Source organism: Centruroides sculpturatus, unplaced genomic scaffold, assembly GCF_000671375.1.
Source record: "Centruroides sculpturatus isolate CEXI.00-Female unplaced genomic scaffold, Cexi_2.0 scaffold1399, whole genome shotgun sequence".
Lineage (NCBI taxonomy): Eukaryota > Metazoa > Arthropoda > Arachnida > Scorpiones > Buthidae > Centruroides > Centruroides sculpturatus.
Window position 1 is genome coordinate 78,951 of NW_019385630.1, and position 14,306 is coordinate 93,256.

The following is a 14,306-nucleotide window of genomic DNA, read 5'->3' on the forward strand; positions in this document are numbered from 1 at the left end:
AACGCGAAGCGACACGCAACGGAGAAAATTTCAAAATCGGATACGTTAAACTATTTTTTCGTACGTAAATCAGTTATACGGACAACACAAGTCCCCAATTGATTCGGAAAATCGACGCTCTACTGTATATAAATTAGCATATAAGCCTGGCTTTTATACACTAATATTATTTGGTATTTCCAAAATAACACGTTAAATTTCAGTAAGCATCGAGATTAAATATATTTCAAATTATACTGTTAATACATTATTATATCATTACGAAACTCGCAAATTCCCTATTTCCTTTCAAATACTTAAAGAGTCTTATTACTTGTAAAAATCGAATAAATCGTTAATTATAGTACAGTTTCTTTCAATAAAGGCCACACGATGTTTTCATAAAATCTATTACTTCATATGATGCAAAAAGTTGTCAAGTTTAAAGGATCGAGTACAAATTCATTATAAAGAAAAACCCCCAATTCCAGATTTGAATATTTTGGTAGATATTTAAAATGAATTCATATTAATACATTAAAAATGATTATCGTGTTAAACTAAAGTCTATGAAAAATAAAATCAGAGTAATTTACTGTGTAAAAGTACTTACTTTCATTAATTACAATAGTAAACTAAAAAATAAAAAATAAATTATAAACTCCATTTTATAAATTTAGCCACAGAAAATGAATTTTTGAATGATGCAGTTGACCTTAATTATGATTTGAATATATAGTGATAGTGATTTTAGTTTAATTAACTAGATTATATTATATTATATACAGTTTTGAATTCTTAGGCAAACGGTGAATGTATTCAAGATGAATATAACATTGTAGACAAAGAGCAGAAAGAATCAATGGAAATATCATCAACGAATGGTCTAAAATCTCAATCAGTAGAATATGAAGAAGCTGTTGTGGAAACCCTTAGTAGCGATTCAGAAAATAGTGGAATTATGAATAGAGACAAACATTTAAACATGAACGAACTGGAACGTTTACCAGAATTGGAAATATTTTCAGAAGTGATAGTTGAAGAAGTCGAACTAGAATGTCACATCTGTCAAGAGAAATTTGACAACGAAGTATCTCGTAGAGAACACGACGCAAAATTTCATTAATTTGCAAAGCATACGATTTAGTAACGATATTACTAAACGACTTAAATCTTGCATTTATTTTTCATTTATTATAAAGATATTTTTGATGATTTACATGTAGAAAATCAAATTAGTAATTACGTTTTGTATATATTTTTATTTTTAAAATTAAAATTTAAGAAAAATATTAATAAATTTTTGTTCAACTCATTCATTTATTCAAGTCAGCAATTTATTAGAAATACATTTATTGTTTCAATATAAAAGTGAAATTAAAATTTCGTTAAAACATATTTTTTCTTATTATATTTTCCATTCATAGATTTATGTTCTCCAAATTATATTTAATTATATTTACATTCGACCGAATTAACATTTCATACTACTTAAACATTTCCATACTACTTCAACTGAAGAAGAGAATAAAAACATTTCGAAATGTATTAAATTAATTTGAAATATGGACAAACGAGTCTGTAATTGTTGATAAAAAATACAACAATGTTGAATTATTGCCGACTTAATTTTGGAAGTTATATTAAGTGTTATGTAAGAAAAACTTATTGTTTCATAATTGCATACAACCCCTTTATAACATTTTTCACATACAAATGTTATCCAAACAAGAAACTGAGTGGCAAAAAATTTAGGTCAAGTTAAAAATTCTGACTATTTCGATGACAGTCAAATTGTTTTTACCAGTTTTTCTTTGGTAATGATAAGCTCGGAACATGAAAACGGTTTGCACATGACTGTATTCACGTTTCTAACATTTCGCATTGAAGTTCCAAGATTATTTTTACTAAAAGAAATCTCCCATAAAAAAACGTTTGGCTGTCATCTAATAATTATAATAATTTTTTTTAATTTGCGCTATTTTCAAATTTTTACATTTTTGCTGTTATAATTTCGATACGAATTAAAACAATTTTTGATTGTAGAAATAATTTCGGTCAGTTTAGCAGATAAGAATTGTTTTTTTTTTTTGTTACTGATTGTTTTATTATATTAAGACCTAAGATGATCACATTTGGCACTCGGCAAAGAGATCGGAACGTTTTCAATAGGGCGTTAAAAGTTCGTTATAAAAAGTTTCAATTTGCGAACACTTTCAATGACATTCATTCGTTTCGATGCAAATTTTATTTTTACAAGTATAAAATTAAACGATAAAAATAAGATTGCTCTATGCGGAATTTCTATGAAATTTGACTATTCAACAGAGAAATTTCGTAAGCTTCTCAATCATAGAAACAAGGAATTAAGTTTAAAATTAGATCTTTATAGGTTTAGGAGCATTGCTGGATGAAGAAAAAAAATGCAGCTTTTTTTGGTGATTATTTTACTTTGTAATTGTTTACATTCGTGTCAAATATCTATAACTATATCTATATCTATATATATATATATATATATATAAATGGACATGTATGTCCCTATATTTTACTTTTCCGCAAAAACAACACATCGCACGTGAATGATGTTTGTATGTGGTAGTAGCCCCAAGTCTCCATTCGTGCATAGGGGTGGTTGCGTCTCGATAGCTATAAGGGTGCGGGAGATATGAGGCTGAAAGTGGTTGAAAGTGGCTTTCTATTTCGAATGTTTTGTTCGAATTTGTTCGAATTAAATTCGAACATAAAATTCGAATATTCGTTCGATTATAGAACGATTGTAAACGTTCCAGAAACGTTGAAAATAGTTCGTTTGACTTGACGTGAACAGGAGACGTTCAGAAATAGAATCGGGACCAGGTCTCTAATCAGAAACGGGTGACCTAATTCTTGCATTCTGTGAAAACGGGTAAGATTAGCTATAATGTAATTATCTTAATCTTCACTATTGTTACTTTTTAAAATTCCAGCGAAGCGGGTCCTTGCAGCTAGTATATAAATAAAACCTAAAATTTGACACATTACCTAATAAATCCGTTATGTTTCGAATGAGATACTCTGATTTAATATAGAGATTTCGGGAACAGTGAAATTGACCCCGAAACATCGGAAATCTGATTTCCATGTAAATGTCAGTTAAAGACTTTTTCACTTTGTGCAGAACCATAGCTGTCACTCTCAATGAGAAGAAATTATACGTAACTATGTGAAGAGATAATGGACCGAAGGTGATTGCAACATACACTCTAAATGGGTGCCATTAATGTAAAATATTAATAAGGTTGTTCGATTTATTATCGTTTTTTCTAAACACTTTTAATTTCTCTCGAAACTCGAACATCGAACAAAAAATTTTTTTATACAGGTTCTCATAGCCACTGACGAATTGTCCAAATGTGGTACATAAAATAAAATAAATATGTTAATGTTTTACTCCATTAAGCGCTGACTTCAATTTGAGGATATAAAAATATATTGATAACAAGATGTCTTTCAATTTGAATATTTTGATGCAAATCCCGTTTCTAATATATACATCAATAGTGTTTGCATCAAGTATAATCATTATATGAAATACAAAATAATTTATAATTTATTTTCATAATTATAATTTATGGATATAAATAATTGAAAAAGTTACGAATTATAATGTGCGTTGAGATGATAGCTTTTTGTACAATTATTAAATTGAGTTGAATAGAAGTTAAGAATGACTAAATAATTAATGATTTATGACTTTATATATTATATTTAAATTATTGTATACAAAGAATAGTAGTCCTATCGCTAGCTTATACAATAGGCAGAAACGTTATTTAGTGTTAATAAAAAAATATTGACCATTATAAAGCCCATTATATCAACTGTAACACACTTACTGTATAAACATACATTTGATTTAAGTGAAATAATACAAAGTTTACACGCAAATGTCTAACGCAGTACCTGATGGAAAGCGATCATCGTAACAATCTTTCATTTAAAAGTAAACTCTGCACTTCTTTGGATCAATCAATAAAAAACAGTTAAATGTCTAATCGTTCCAGAGGCTATCATCTATATTAATTTTTTTACTATTTTTAGTATAAACGCAGTATTTTTTTATCTATTAAATGTGTTTTAGTATGTACTTTGGAATGTCTAAAATCAACAATTTTCCAAAATACATACCAAAACTCTAGATTAAATTAATTGGATTTACATTGATTCATATGGAAAATTTTGTCACGGGATTCAACGGTTTCAAATTTCGTCGATTGCTTTCGAACGGTTTATCGAGTAAAACCGATTTACTTCTGTATTGGCGTTTAAGTCGCTTACCGTTTATAATAATAATTTAATATAATAATAAAAAATAATTTAAGCCGGTATTTTTTGTCTTTTCAAGCAAACAAATAGGCACAATAATGTACAATCTGAAAAAACAATTCCGAAATTTTACATTATTGTAGTGCATTCTTGTTATTTCATCTTTTCTGAATTTAATCAAGTGAATTCAAACTTTGCATTTTTAATTTTTTAAATGCAATCAGAAAAGGTAAGTAAAACATCTCAATCTGTTTTGTAACACAAAGTTATATTATGTTTTTGAGTAATTCACTTTATACTATATTACATTATTTATATTAGGCAACACTTTTCATTCGAAATTGTAAAAAAAAATAAAATATTTGAACTTTATTCTTCTTACATAAATGTAAAATACACGAAAAAATTATATTTTTCTTTTATTTCTGACGTTTTCGATATTATATAACTTCGAATCTTAAAACATTAAACCAAAAATCGTTAACAATTTAAAGTTAAAAAGATATAAAAAGACATCAGTTGGCAGAGAAAAAACTTTTATTTACATTACTAACAAGCTCCCCAAATGCATTTCGCCTATGAAAAGATTTTTCAGTGGGGCTAACAATACAGAGTTCACGTTCTGACAATCAACTCATTAAAGAGCCTCTTATATAATTAACAAAAAAATCCCAGCATTTTGCTGTTAACATTCCCGTATTTAAATTTACATTATTGTTCTGCATAATTATAGCGAATTGTACTTTTACCTTTCGTTTACATTGTTTTCTTCTCTAGAAATAATTTTTAATTTATTAGTATTAATCTGACTGTTATTACGATTACAATGTTGGAAAATAAAAGATTTACAAATTTTTACCTTACAGCAGCCAGACGTCCCGACAGTGGAATCTTTAATCTTCGTTTTGTTTCACCAACGTAAAAACTAGGGTTGTTACACGTACATTCTATCTGATGAACAACACCTTCTTCTCTAATAAATATTTTTTGGTACTTATTATAATCATCATATTTGATAATATGTTATTTAAAGATGGAGCGAATCTAATTAATTTTTGATTGAAAAAACATATTATATTTTTCATAAATACCTTTTATATACGGAAACGATACATACTGTATTATTTCTCGATGCCGTTTAACTTTGAATCTGTTTCTTAAAAATCTATGGTACCAATCATTTAATTAATTAATTAAATTTTTGGGTATCCAATTAGAATACATTTCTTATATGTATCTCCAATTTCTTTCTTTCTTTTATCTACCTATTTTTGATTTAAAGGATAGTATGATTTATAATTAATTATTTTTCTCGTATTACACGGTTTTTCAAATTTACAGTACTCCAAATGATCTTCAAACCTTTTAATTGTTATATCTAAACAACTTAATTGATTATTTAATTCGTGTTCTTGAGTAAATTTAATATTCAAATTAATTTTATTAGCTTGTTCCAAAATTTGCAAATTTGTTGTTACTGCACTATCATACGCGATCAAAATATTCTCGACGTACAGTACCTCGCAAAAAACTTTACTCCGTATAACGTCGATGAAAACCTCTCTACATCCAGCATATAAATTTCAGCTAATTTTGGTCCTATTACAGAACCCATAGAAATACCTTCTGTTTGTTTGTCGATATTTTGATCGCGTATGAAAAATATATGTTTTTCAATCAATAATTAATTTAATTCGTTCCATGAATAAATAACAGATTATCAAATATTATTATAATAAATACCAAAACATAAAACAATTGTTCTTATAATAAAAAAAAAATTAATAGAGGTAGAAGGTGTTGTTTATCAGATAGAATGCACGTGTAACAACCCTAGATTTTACGTTGGTGAAACAAAACGAAGATTAATGATTCCACTGTCGGAACATCTGGCTGCTGTAAGGTAAAAATTTGTAATTCTTCTTTTTTTCCAACATTGTAATAGTAATAATAGTCAGATTAATACTAATAAATTAAAAATTATTTCTAGAGAAGAAAACAATGTAAACGAAAGGTAAAAGTACAATTCGCTATAATTATGCAGAACAATAATTTAAATTTAAATACAGGAATGTTAACAGCGAAATACTGGGAATTTTTTTTTAATTATATAAGAGGCTCTTTAATGAGTTGATTGTCAGAACGTGAACTCTGTATTGTCTACTGAAGAATCCTTTCATAGGTGAAATGCATGTGGGGAGCTTCTTAGTAATGTAAATAAAAATTTTTTCTCTGAAAATTGATGTCTTTTTATACCATTTTAACTTTAAATTTTTTAGCGATTTTTGGTTTAATGTTTTAAGATTTAAAGTTATATAATATCGAAAACGTCAGAAATAAAAGAAAAATATAATTTTTTCGTATATTTTACATTTATGTAAGAAGAATAAGGAAAAAATTCTGACTCCCATCGCTTTTTATAATTATTTTGGAAAACATTTGAAATTTTAATTTTTATCGAATAAATACATATATTTTACTATTATGTTTTGATATAAACAGAAAATATTTTTGAAAATATTAATGACGAATATAATAATTTGTAGTAGTTTACACAACGAATATTTTTTAAGGAAGAAAAAAATAAACATGAATGCACTGAATGTAAACAAATATTTTTAAAGAAATCGCAATTAGATGTTCACCTGAGAAGCCATACTGGTGAGAAACCGTTTCTATGTGATATTTGCGGTAAAAAATTTTCCCAGTCTGGAAATTTAATAATTCACAAAAGAACACATTCGGAAGAAAGACCATTCAAATGCTACTATGAAGACTGTAAATACGCTGCGAAAAGGAAACATACTTTAATAGATCATGTCAAACGATTACATAAACTTCCAGTTGTTTCTGAAGTTATTGTAAGAATTATGTTTATGTTTATTTTCGCATTTAAGTCCATACATATTTTATGAAATATAATTTATCAAATTTATTAACTTAAAGTATAAAATATAACATTATTATGGACTATATAATTACTTAAATTATTATAAAGAAAATTGATATTTTACAGTAAAACATTAAAAAATATAATTGTTATATCTCTATCGTAAAAATCGAAAATATTAGTTACGAAATAACTTCTTAACCAATAAGCGTTAAAAATGTAGTCTATATAAGATATAATAAATTTACAAAGTATATTAAAATTTAACTAATTTTATATTTACGTATGTAATAAATAGCAAATTTAACTTATAAGTCATATAATAATTAGATTCCTGGAAAAAAGGCAGAAAAAGATTACAAATGTGAGAAATGCGGTAAAACTTTTCGATTTTTATCCACTTTAAGAATACATCTAACGTCTCATGAAAAATACCGACCGTTTTCATGTAATATTTGTAAGAAAACTTTCAAACATAAATATCAGTTAAATAGACACATGAAGAAAGTACATCCACAAGAACAAATCGCATATTCTTCAAAAGTATGTAAAGAAATTTCTAAAAATTAAGTTTTTAAAAATTACTTGAATATTCTAATGCAAGAAAAGTTATTTAGCTTGTAATAGAGTTTTAAAATTGCTTATCAGGTTTTTTCAGGTGACTTTATTACGTTATTACTGTAAATAATTTTATTCTGTAACCTTCATTCATTTAATAACACAGCATTGTTTATGTAAAATGAACAATTGACACAAAATAAATAACTGATAATTTGAAGTTTGTACCTTGAGTCATTCGATAATCAGCATCAGTTTTCTTATACTTCTGTATACGATATTTCCAAAATAATAGGATTTAAGTTACAGTAAATTCTAAGGTTCGTGGTATATCTGATTATTTTAATTTAATGTTGTCATTGTCTATATTATGTTTTTAAATAGCGTGCTAAATTATTAGTAAAACAAAAATGGTAAAATTTGTTTTTTTTTTGTAAATTTCAATAAACAATATAACTAGTGATATCACTATTAATAAGAAATCTACCTTTTAAAATTTTTAGAATATACAGTCGACATCCTTATTACACGGTAGATAAGTTCCGTTTTATATGAATTCCGTGTTATAGAGTCACTTAAATACATGAGCCAATCACAGCCCGACACGTCTACAGTTTAGGGACTACGACTGTTTGAAAGGTTTTCTTCGATAAAATTAATCTATTCTAGACTAATTTGATTCGCCATTGCCAAAACATGTATAATATTTTTGGAATAATCCATATAAACTATGCTATAAACAAAAAATTGTTTGATTACTTACCTAATGTGCACCCTTCGATGACGCCATTGCTTAAGCTTGTTTTCGTTGCGGAGCGTCGCATCGAGTTAAATATTTTTAAAAATAAAATTTTACGTGTAATAAATAAACACAATAAATTTTGGCAGGCTTTATAATTAATATAAGAAGTAATATACAATCTGTAATTCTTCTATAAACAAAGCCTTTTTTATCTTTTTTTTTTATCAATTCGGAAATTTTTTGTTATTATTCATTTACACAAAAGTAATAAAATACGAAAATTTAATATTTTAGAAATGTTTAACTTGATAAAATATATATCTTAGAAGAATGTTAATTAATAGTAAGATCAAATCATTTACGTTAAGACAAATATGAACTAAGAGCTAAATAGTAAAATAGTGTAACATGTGAGAAATAAGGGAAAAAATCGATTCCTAAATCATATATCACTATTAAATTCAGCATTTTAGTGAAGTTAGAACAACGTTAAATTTTTCTTAACATTTTGCGCCAAATAATGGCCTGCTCACTGAGTTGTTGTCTAGTTTGCCTAAATTATAAATAGCATTGGCCATGTAAATAAAAATACACATAAAATAATATGTAAAACTTTGTTCAAATTTAGAAAATAATTGTCAAATAAAAACAGTAGAAGACATGAGAACATTAGAATAAATTAGTTTTCAGCTTATGAAGTTTACATCTTTATAAGAAAAATAATTTAATATAAAAATTTATTTAAATGCTATATTCATTGCATTTATATTTATTCTTCCTACGATATTCTCGTTGAAATCACAACTATATTTTTACATAGCTTTTTATAATTTGCTTTAAAATAATCATATTATAAAGAATATGTTGAGATATTAAGTAAAAACAGTGGGAAAAGTAATTAAGTTAAGCGAAAGGTTAGTTATTCTTAAACTTAATTCATTTTTTTCAATTTTAAGTTTTTACAATCCTGTGAACAGAATAGTCAGAAATTACCTTCACAATCGCATAATAAAATATCAGCTGCAGTATCAAGTGAAACAGATGAAAAGTCACAGAATGGTCAACACGAACAATTATCTGAAATGGCATTTCGATGTGATTTGTGCAACTTCAGGACTTGGTCAAAGGAGAAATGGTTTATGCATAAACAACGTCATGCCGATGAAAATAAATTCAAAATAATAGTATGTATTTATAAAGCTAATTTATAAATCAAACACAACAACAAAATATTTGTATTTAAAGTAACAAATACACCAGGGGTGGCCAAAACGTGGCGCATGCGCCAAACTTGGCGCATTAGACGATTACAAGTGGCGCTTCAGTCAGTTCTGAGCAACATTGCCAGATTTGTCTTTTTTGCGATTATGAATATTACATAGAAAATTAATTTTTTATAGTCTTTCTTGGCAAGTTCATTTGTTGAACAATTCGTTGGAATAAATTTTACAAATGAAATGAGTGTTCTCCACATAGTAAATTACAGTGTATGCATGTATGTTTATTTGCGATCAGTTTACAGGTGTCTAAATGACAGCGCTATCGTCCCACGATAGTGCTACCGTCCGGACAGCCCGGGAATCAGATTGGACTACTAACTTCTTTTTTCCCCGAGTAGTTCCTGCGACACCTGTTGACCTTTTTTTTCTATTCTTTTGCCTGTACTATACACGATACATTCGTGTTCATGTACACCGCTAATATCGTACAGAACTATTTTATACGGGTAACTATACTACAACCGCAGTTTTCATTGCTTGTTCTGTGGCAAAACTGAATTTTCGTCTTATAAATTGAAATACCTAATTAAGGAATGGCCGAAATTTATCTCCGCCCGAACTTGTCTGAACTCGTCTATCAAAAAATTGGCGCATGGTATGTAAAAGGTTGTCCACCCCTGAAATACACTATAGAGTTATTTAAACTTTACATCAACTATTACCAATTACCGATGAAATTTTTTTTTGCAAGAAAATACGCTATTTTATTCTAACTTTTTACTTCGAATCTACCACTGCATTTGAAACAATAAATACTTCCAATTCTAAATAAGCAAAAAAGGTGAACATATCAATTATCATTGATGTTCTATTTTAATATTAAAAGTCCTTATTTATTAAGTAACGTCTCTTCATCTACCAGTTACTGAGACATCGAAATTTTGAATTTACTTTCTAATGTGTAAGGAAAAGTTAATTCTGAACGGTGATTCAACAAATTTTTATGCAGAAGTAAATTTATTTTGCTTTTGCAGAATTTTTATGTGTAATTATCTGTTTTCATGTTCTATTGTATGTTCAAGACTTACTTTTTAAAATTTCCAACTTCTGTATTTATAATTTTTATCAATATATATAAATTACACGAATTTTCAAAAAAAACATACAGGAATTAATAAGCGATTTATCATGAAATATAATATTGCATAATTAAATCTCAACTGATATTATTTTTGTATGTCGACATTATTTGTGTTTAAATGTCATTGTTAAAAAACAATAATGCTAAATGGTAATCCTTGGTATCGATGTTTAAATAAAGAGATGTTAAAGACAATACACAATTACAATAAATGGACAATAAATGTTTTATGAAGAGATGTGTAAAGAGAATACACAATTAAAACTACAGTGAATGATAGGTTAACAAACATAATCCGTTCCAAGACTTTGCTCGCTATCCGAATTGTTCGTTAACCAATTATCGATATACCATAGGTTTCTATGGAAATTTGATTCACTCGTTCTGGAGACACCAAAAAATAAAAAATATATACTTTCTTAATACGTTTATTCATATGTAATAATAAAAATATATATACACGGTCTTGCATTTTTATTAGTCATGTTTTTTCCGTTTGTAGGGGTTAAAGAATCTGTTCAATGTCAATTTCTTTTCTGGCTTCTTCATGATTTTTCAAAAGTAATTAATCGTATTGTAATTGTAGAGATCCCTAGGTCTATTAACCGCAACCCGGTTTGTATGCCATTTTAAGACCGTTGTTTTGACATCCTCCCCCTTCTTCAAAAGATCTTTAATAGCAAATTTCGGCATAAATCCTCATTTTCAGAAGAAAATGTAAAAGAATTGTTTCTATCAGAAATATAAAAGGTGAGGGAGGGTTTCAAAGTTCGGGAGAATACTATCCGATCAGTATATACTGGGTAAAACGTCAATGTCGACGTCTCCCGCGCTCCGAAAAGTTTCGAATTGTTGCCTGAAGACAAAGGAATACCAATCGGTATTCGTTATTTTACGTCGCTTCTTGTGTTTGTTCATTGAAGTGTTCGTTATCCGAACATGTGTTCGTTGTCTGATCATAAAAATCTTTCGCAAAAGTGTTCGTTATCCGATTTGTTCGTTAACCGATCACTCACTGAATAAATTCCGGATACAATATATACACAAACCTTAGTAAAATACAGTTCAGTCGTATAAATAATACATGTTATACATTAAATAAAATACCAATTAATAATGTAGTTGAAAATGGCAAGTCCGTAACATAAATGATATAAAAAATCAAGCTTCAGAGTATGTAAAAAAAAATGTCTATTTTGCTTTGTGTGATAATTTGATGAAGAATGATCTAATTTGTGAATACAAAAAATTAATTTATCATCAATTCAGTTATAATTGTGAAAGTTTAATTTAAATGTTATTTTATATTGTATGTTTAGCTTACAAAATATAATTTCTTACAGGAATCGGCAGAAACATCTGATTAACAAACTTAAAGGGCTGCGTGTATTGTTTTAATGACGAGAAAAGAAAAGAAAAAAACTGAAAATAAAACTTCCCAATTAATTTTAAAAAATTCAAATAACATTTTGAAAATATTCAGCACCAAATTCGTTAAATGAACCTGATTTATTTATTTATTACTTTTTGAATATTTAACGAAAGACTTCTTCAAAATTCAAAACGTTATTCGTATTGAAATCTTAATTGTTTTCTAAATATTGTTATCAGTTCATGATTAATAAAATTTTTTTCAAAAGTACAGTTTTTATAAATTATTAAAGTGCTTTTACTTTTAAAGCATTTTGTCAATACAGTCGACCCCCCCTATAATTACGGTCCCTATAATTACGATTCCTATAAAACTACGAAAAAATATACGTATTTTGGAAATGTTGAGTCGGATTAGTGTAGAATCGATTAATTTTATGGAAGAAAACCTTTCAATCAGCCGTAATCCGTAAACTTGACACGTTCGGGCTGTGATTGGAACGACTTGTAAGAAATCGGATTCCTAATAAATTGGAACGTATCTATATCTTATAGGGGGATCGACTGTATAACTTATAATTGGCCGATTTCTATCTGTATATAAAAATTTTACTTAATTATAAAGTATTTTCCTTTCAATATTAAATTAACTAGTATTTAAATACCAATATGGTCAGTTTATATTTTAAGAACTCGTTAATTTACTCTTAACACAGACATCATTCTGATATTTTCATAGATTTCTATTGTCATTATTTTCTGACTTAATATAGCTATATATTTTATATTTAGAATTATCATATAAATTCAAATTACTTTAAACAAATAATTTTAAACTATGCAAGGCGTAATCATTTTTATCAATTATGTTTCTATATTAAATTGAAATTTTATAATTTCAGCTTTCAATGTAAACTTCGATTAATTTTATTAAGTTATTTATTTCTTAACTAATTATGCATGTTCAAGTTTTTCTAATACCTTTAACAATTTATTAATCTTAACTTCACATAAGATGACATCTAATATCTGTTCTAGGAATAAGTAAATTAATTATCCCCGATATATACTTTTCGAAAAGTTTAAAACTTTACCTTCGTCCTGGCATATAATTATATGACAAAAGTTATAAGACAAAAGTCTTATAACTTTGGCCTCATCTGCTATTTGTTTATAAATCTAAAGAAATGCAAAATATTTTCTAACCTCTTATCAGAATCTGGAGTAGAAGCTTCCGTATATAAAAAAACTGCCATCGTTATCTTTATTCTGAATTATGTTATAAATTAATTATAACTAGATATATATTAGAGTAAACTTCCGTAAATGAGCGACTATAACATATGGAAAGTTCGAATTTTGTTATTCAGACGTATTCGTTTTTCATCTTCTAAGTTTAGCATTACACCCAAATAAATAGTGTGATAATGCAGGTGTGAGCGGCCGGTGGCTCAGAGAGCGATCCCTGATAACCACTTAATCGGCACGGGTTCGTAAAACCAGCTCTTGTTGTCAAGTTAGGAGGGCGTTTTTTCGAGTGGGAGGAGGTTAATAAGTCGATAAGGAGTCCGATTTCCGAATAATAGACAGGTTTTTATCAAACAACAAATTTAATATAAAACATAAAAGATTAAATACATATGAGACGTTACGTGTTACGAACTACTTACAACTAAACAACTAAGTATCTAAGAAACCGAGAGAGAGAGCTTACGAATGCTGTCTAAGATAAAACCTCATGATGAACTAGTAGCTCGGGACGCCCCCTAGTGGTCGTTCTTTACAAATTTTCATGAGGCGCGGTTCCTTTCACTTTTTTGTTCCTATCAATATGCTCTACAGCTGTTAAAGTCCGAATGGTAAGATTTACCCTCGAATGAAGAGGTGGCGACCCCCCAAACCGTAGACCCTTTAATAACAATAAAGTCAAAGGAACCATACCCCTACTCGCGACCCTTCGAGAGATATAAGCCCCTGAAATAATAAATTCCTATTACAAATATACTGAATTATTTATATTGTTATATTGACCAAATAATAATTTATTGGCCAAATGAATAATAAAAATTTATATTGTTAATTTAAATAAGAATTAAA

At 27.6% G+C, this 14,306-nt stretch overlaps 1 protein-coding gene across 2 annotated transcripts; it reads left to right on the forward strand.

Moving 5' to 3' along the window:
- Positions 1-4,454: 4,454 nt before the first annotated feature.
- Positions 4,455-12,339, forward strand: LOC111640740 (zinc finger protein 567-like). 2 transcript variants are annotated; one of them, XM_023386782.1, is made up of 5 exons: positions 4,469-4,516; positions 6,912-7,148; positions 7,508-7,720; positions 9,434-9,661; positions 12,182-12,339. In XM_023386782.1, exons 1-5 carry the CDS (start codon positions 4,502-4,504, stop codon positions 12,203-12,205), a joined length of 717 nt encoding a protein of 238 aa, XP_023242550.1. In that variant the 5' UTR covers positions 4,469-4,501; the 3' UTR covers positions 12,206-12,339. The 2 variants fall into 2 exon arrangements, with proteins under 2 accessions (XP_023242551.1, XP_023242550.1); XM_023386783.1 differs by lacking the exon at positions 6,912-7,148 and having other exon boundaries at positions 4,455-4,516.
- The last annotated feature ends 1,967 nt before the right edge of the window (positions 12,340-14,306 follow it).

Bases quoted from the DNA above. Each gene is read 5' to 3' on its own strand.
- LOC111640740 (XM_023386782.1), top strand. The intron at 7,149-7,507 runs GTAAGAATTATG...TATAATAATTAG, and splicing joins CAGTTGTTTCTGAAGTTATT to ATTCCTGGAAAAAAGGCAGA. The intron at 9,662-12,181 runs GTATGTATTTAT...AATTTCTTACAG, and splicing joins AAAATAAATTCAAAATAATA to GAATCGGCAGAAACATCTGA.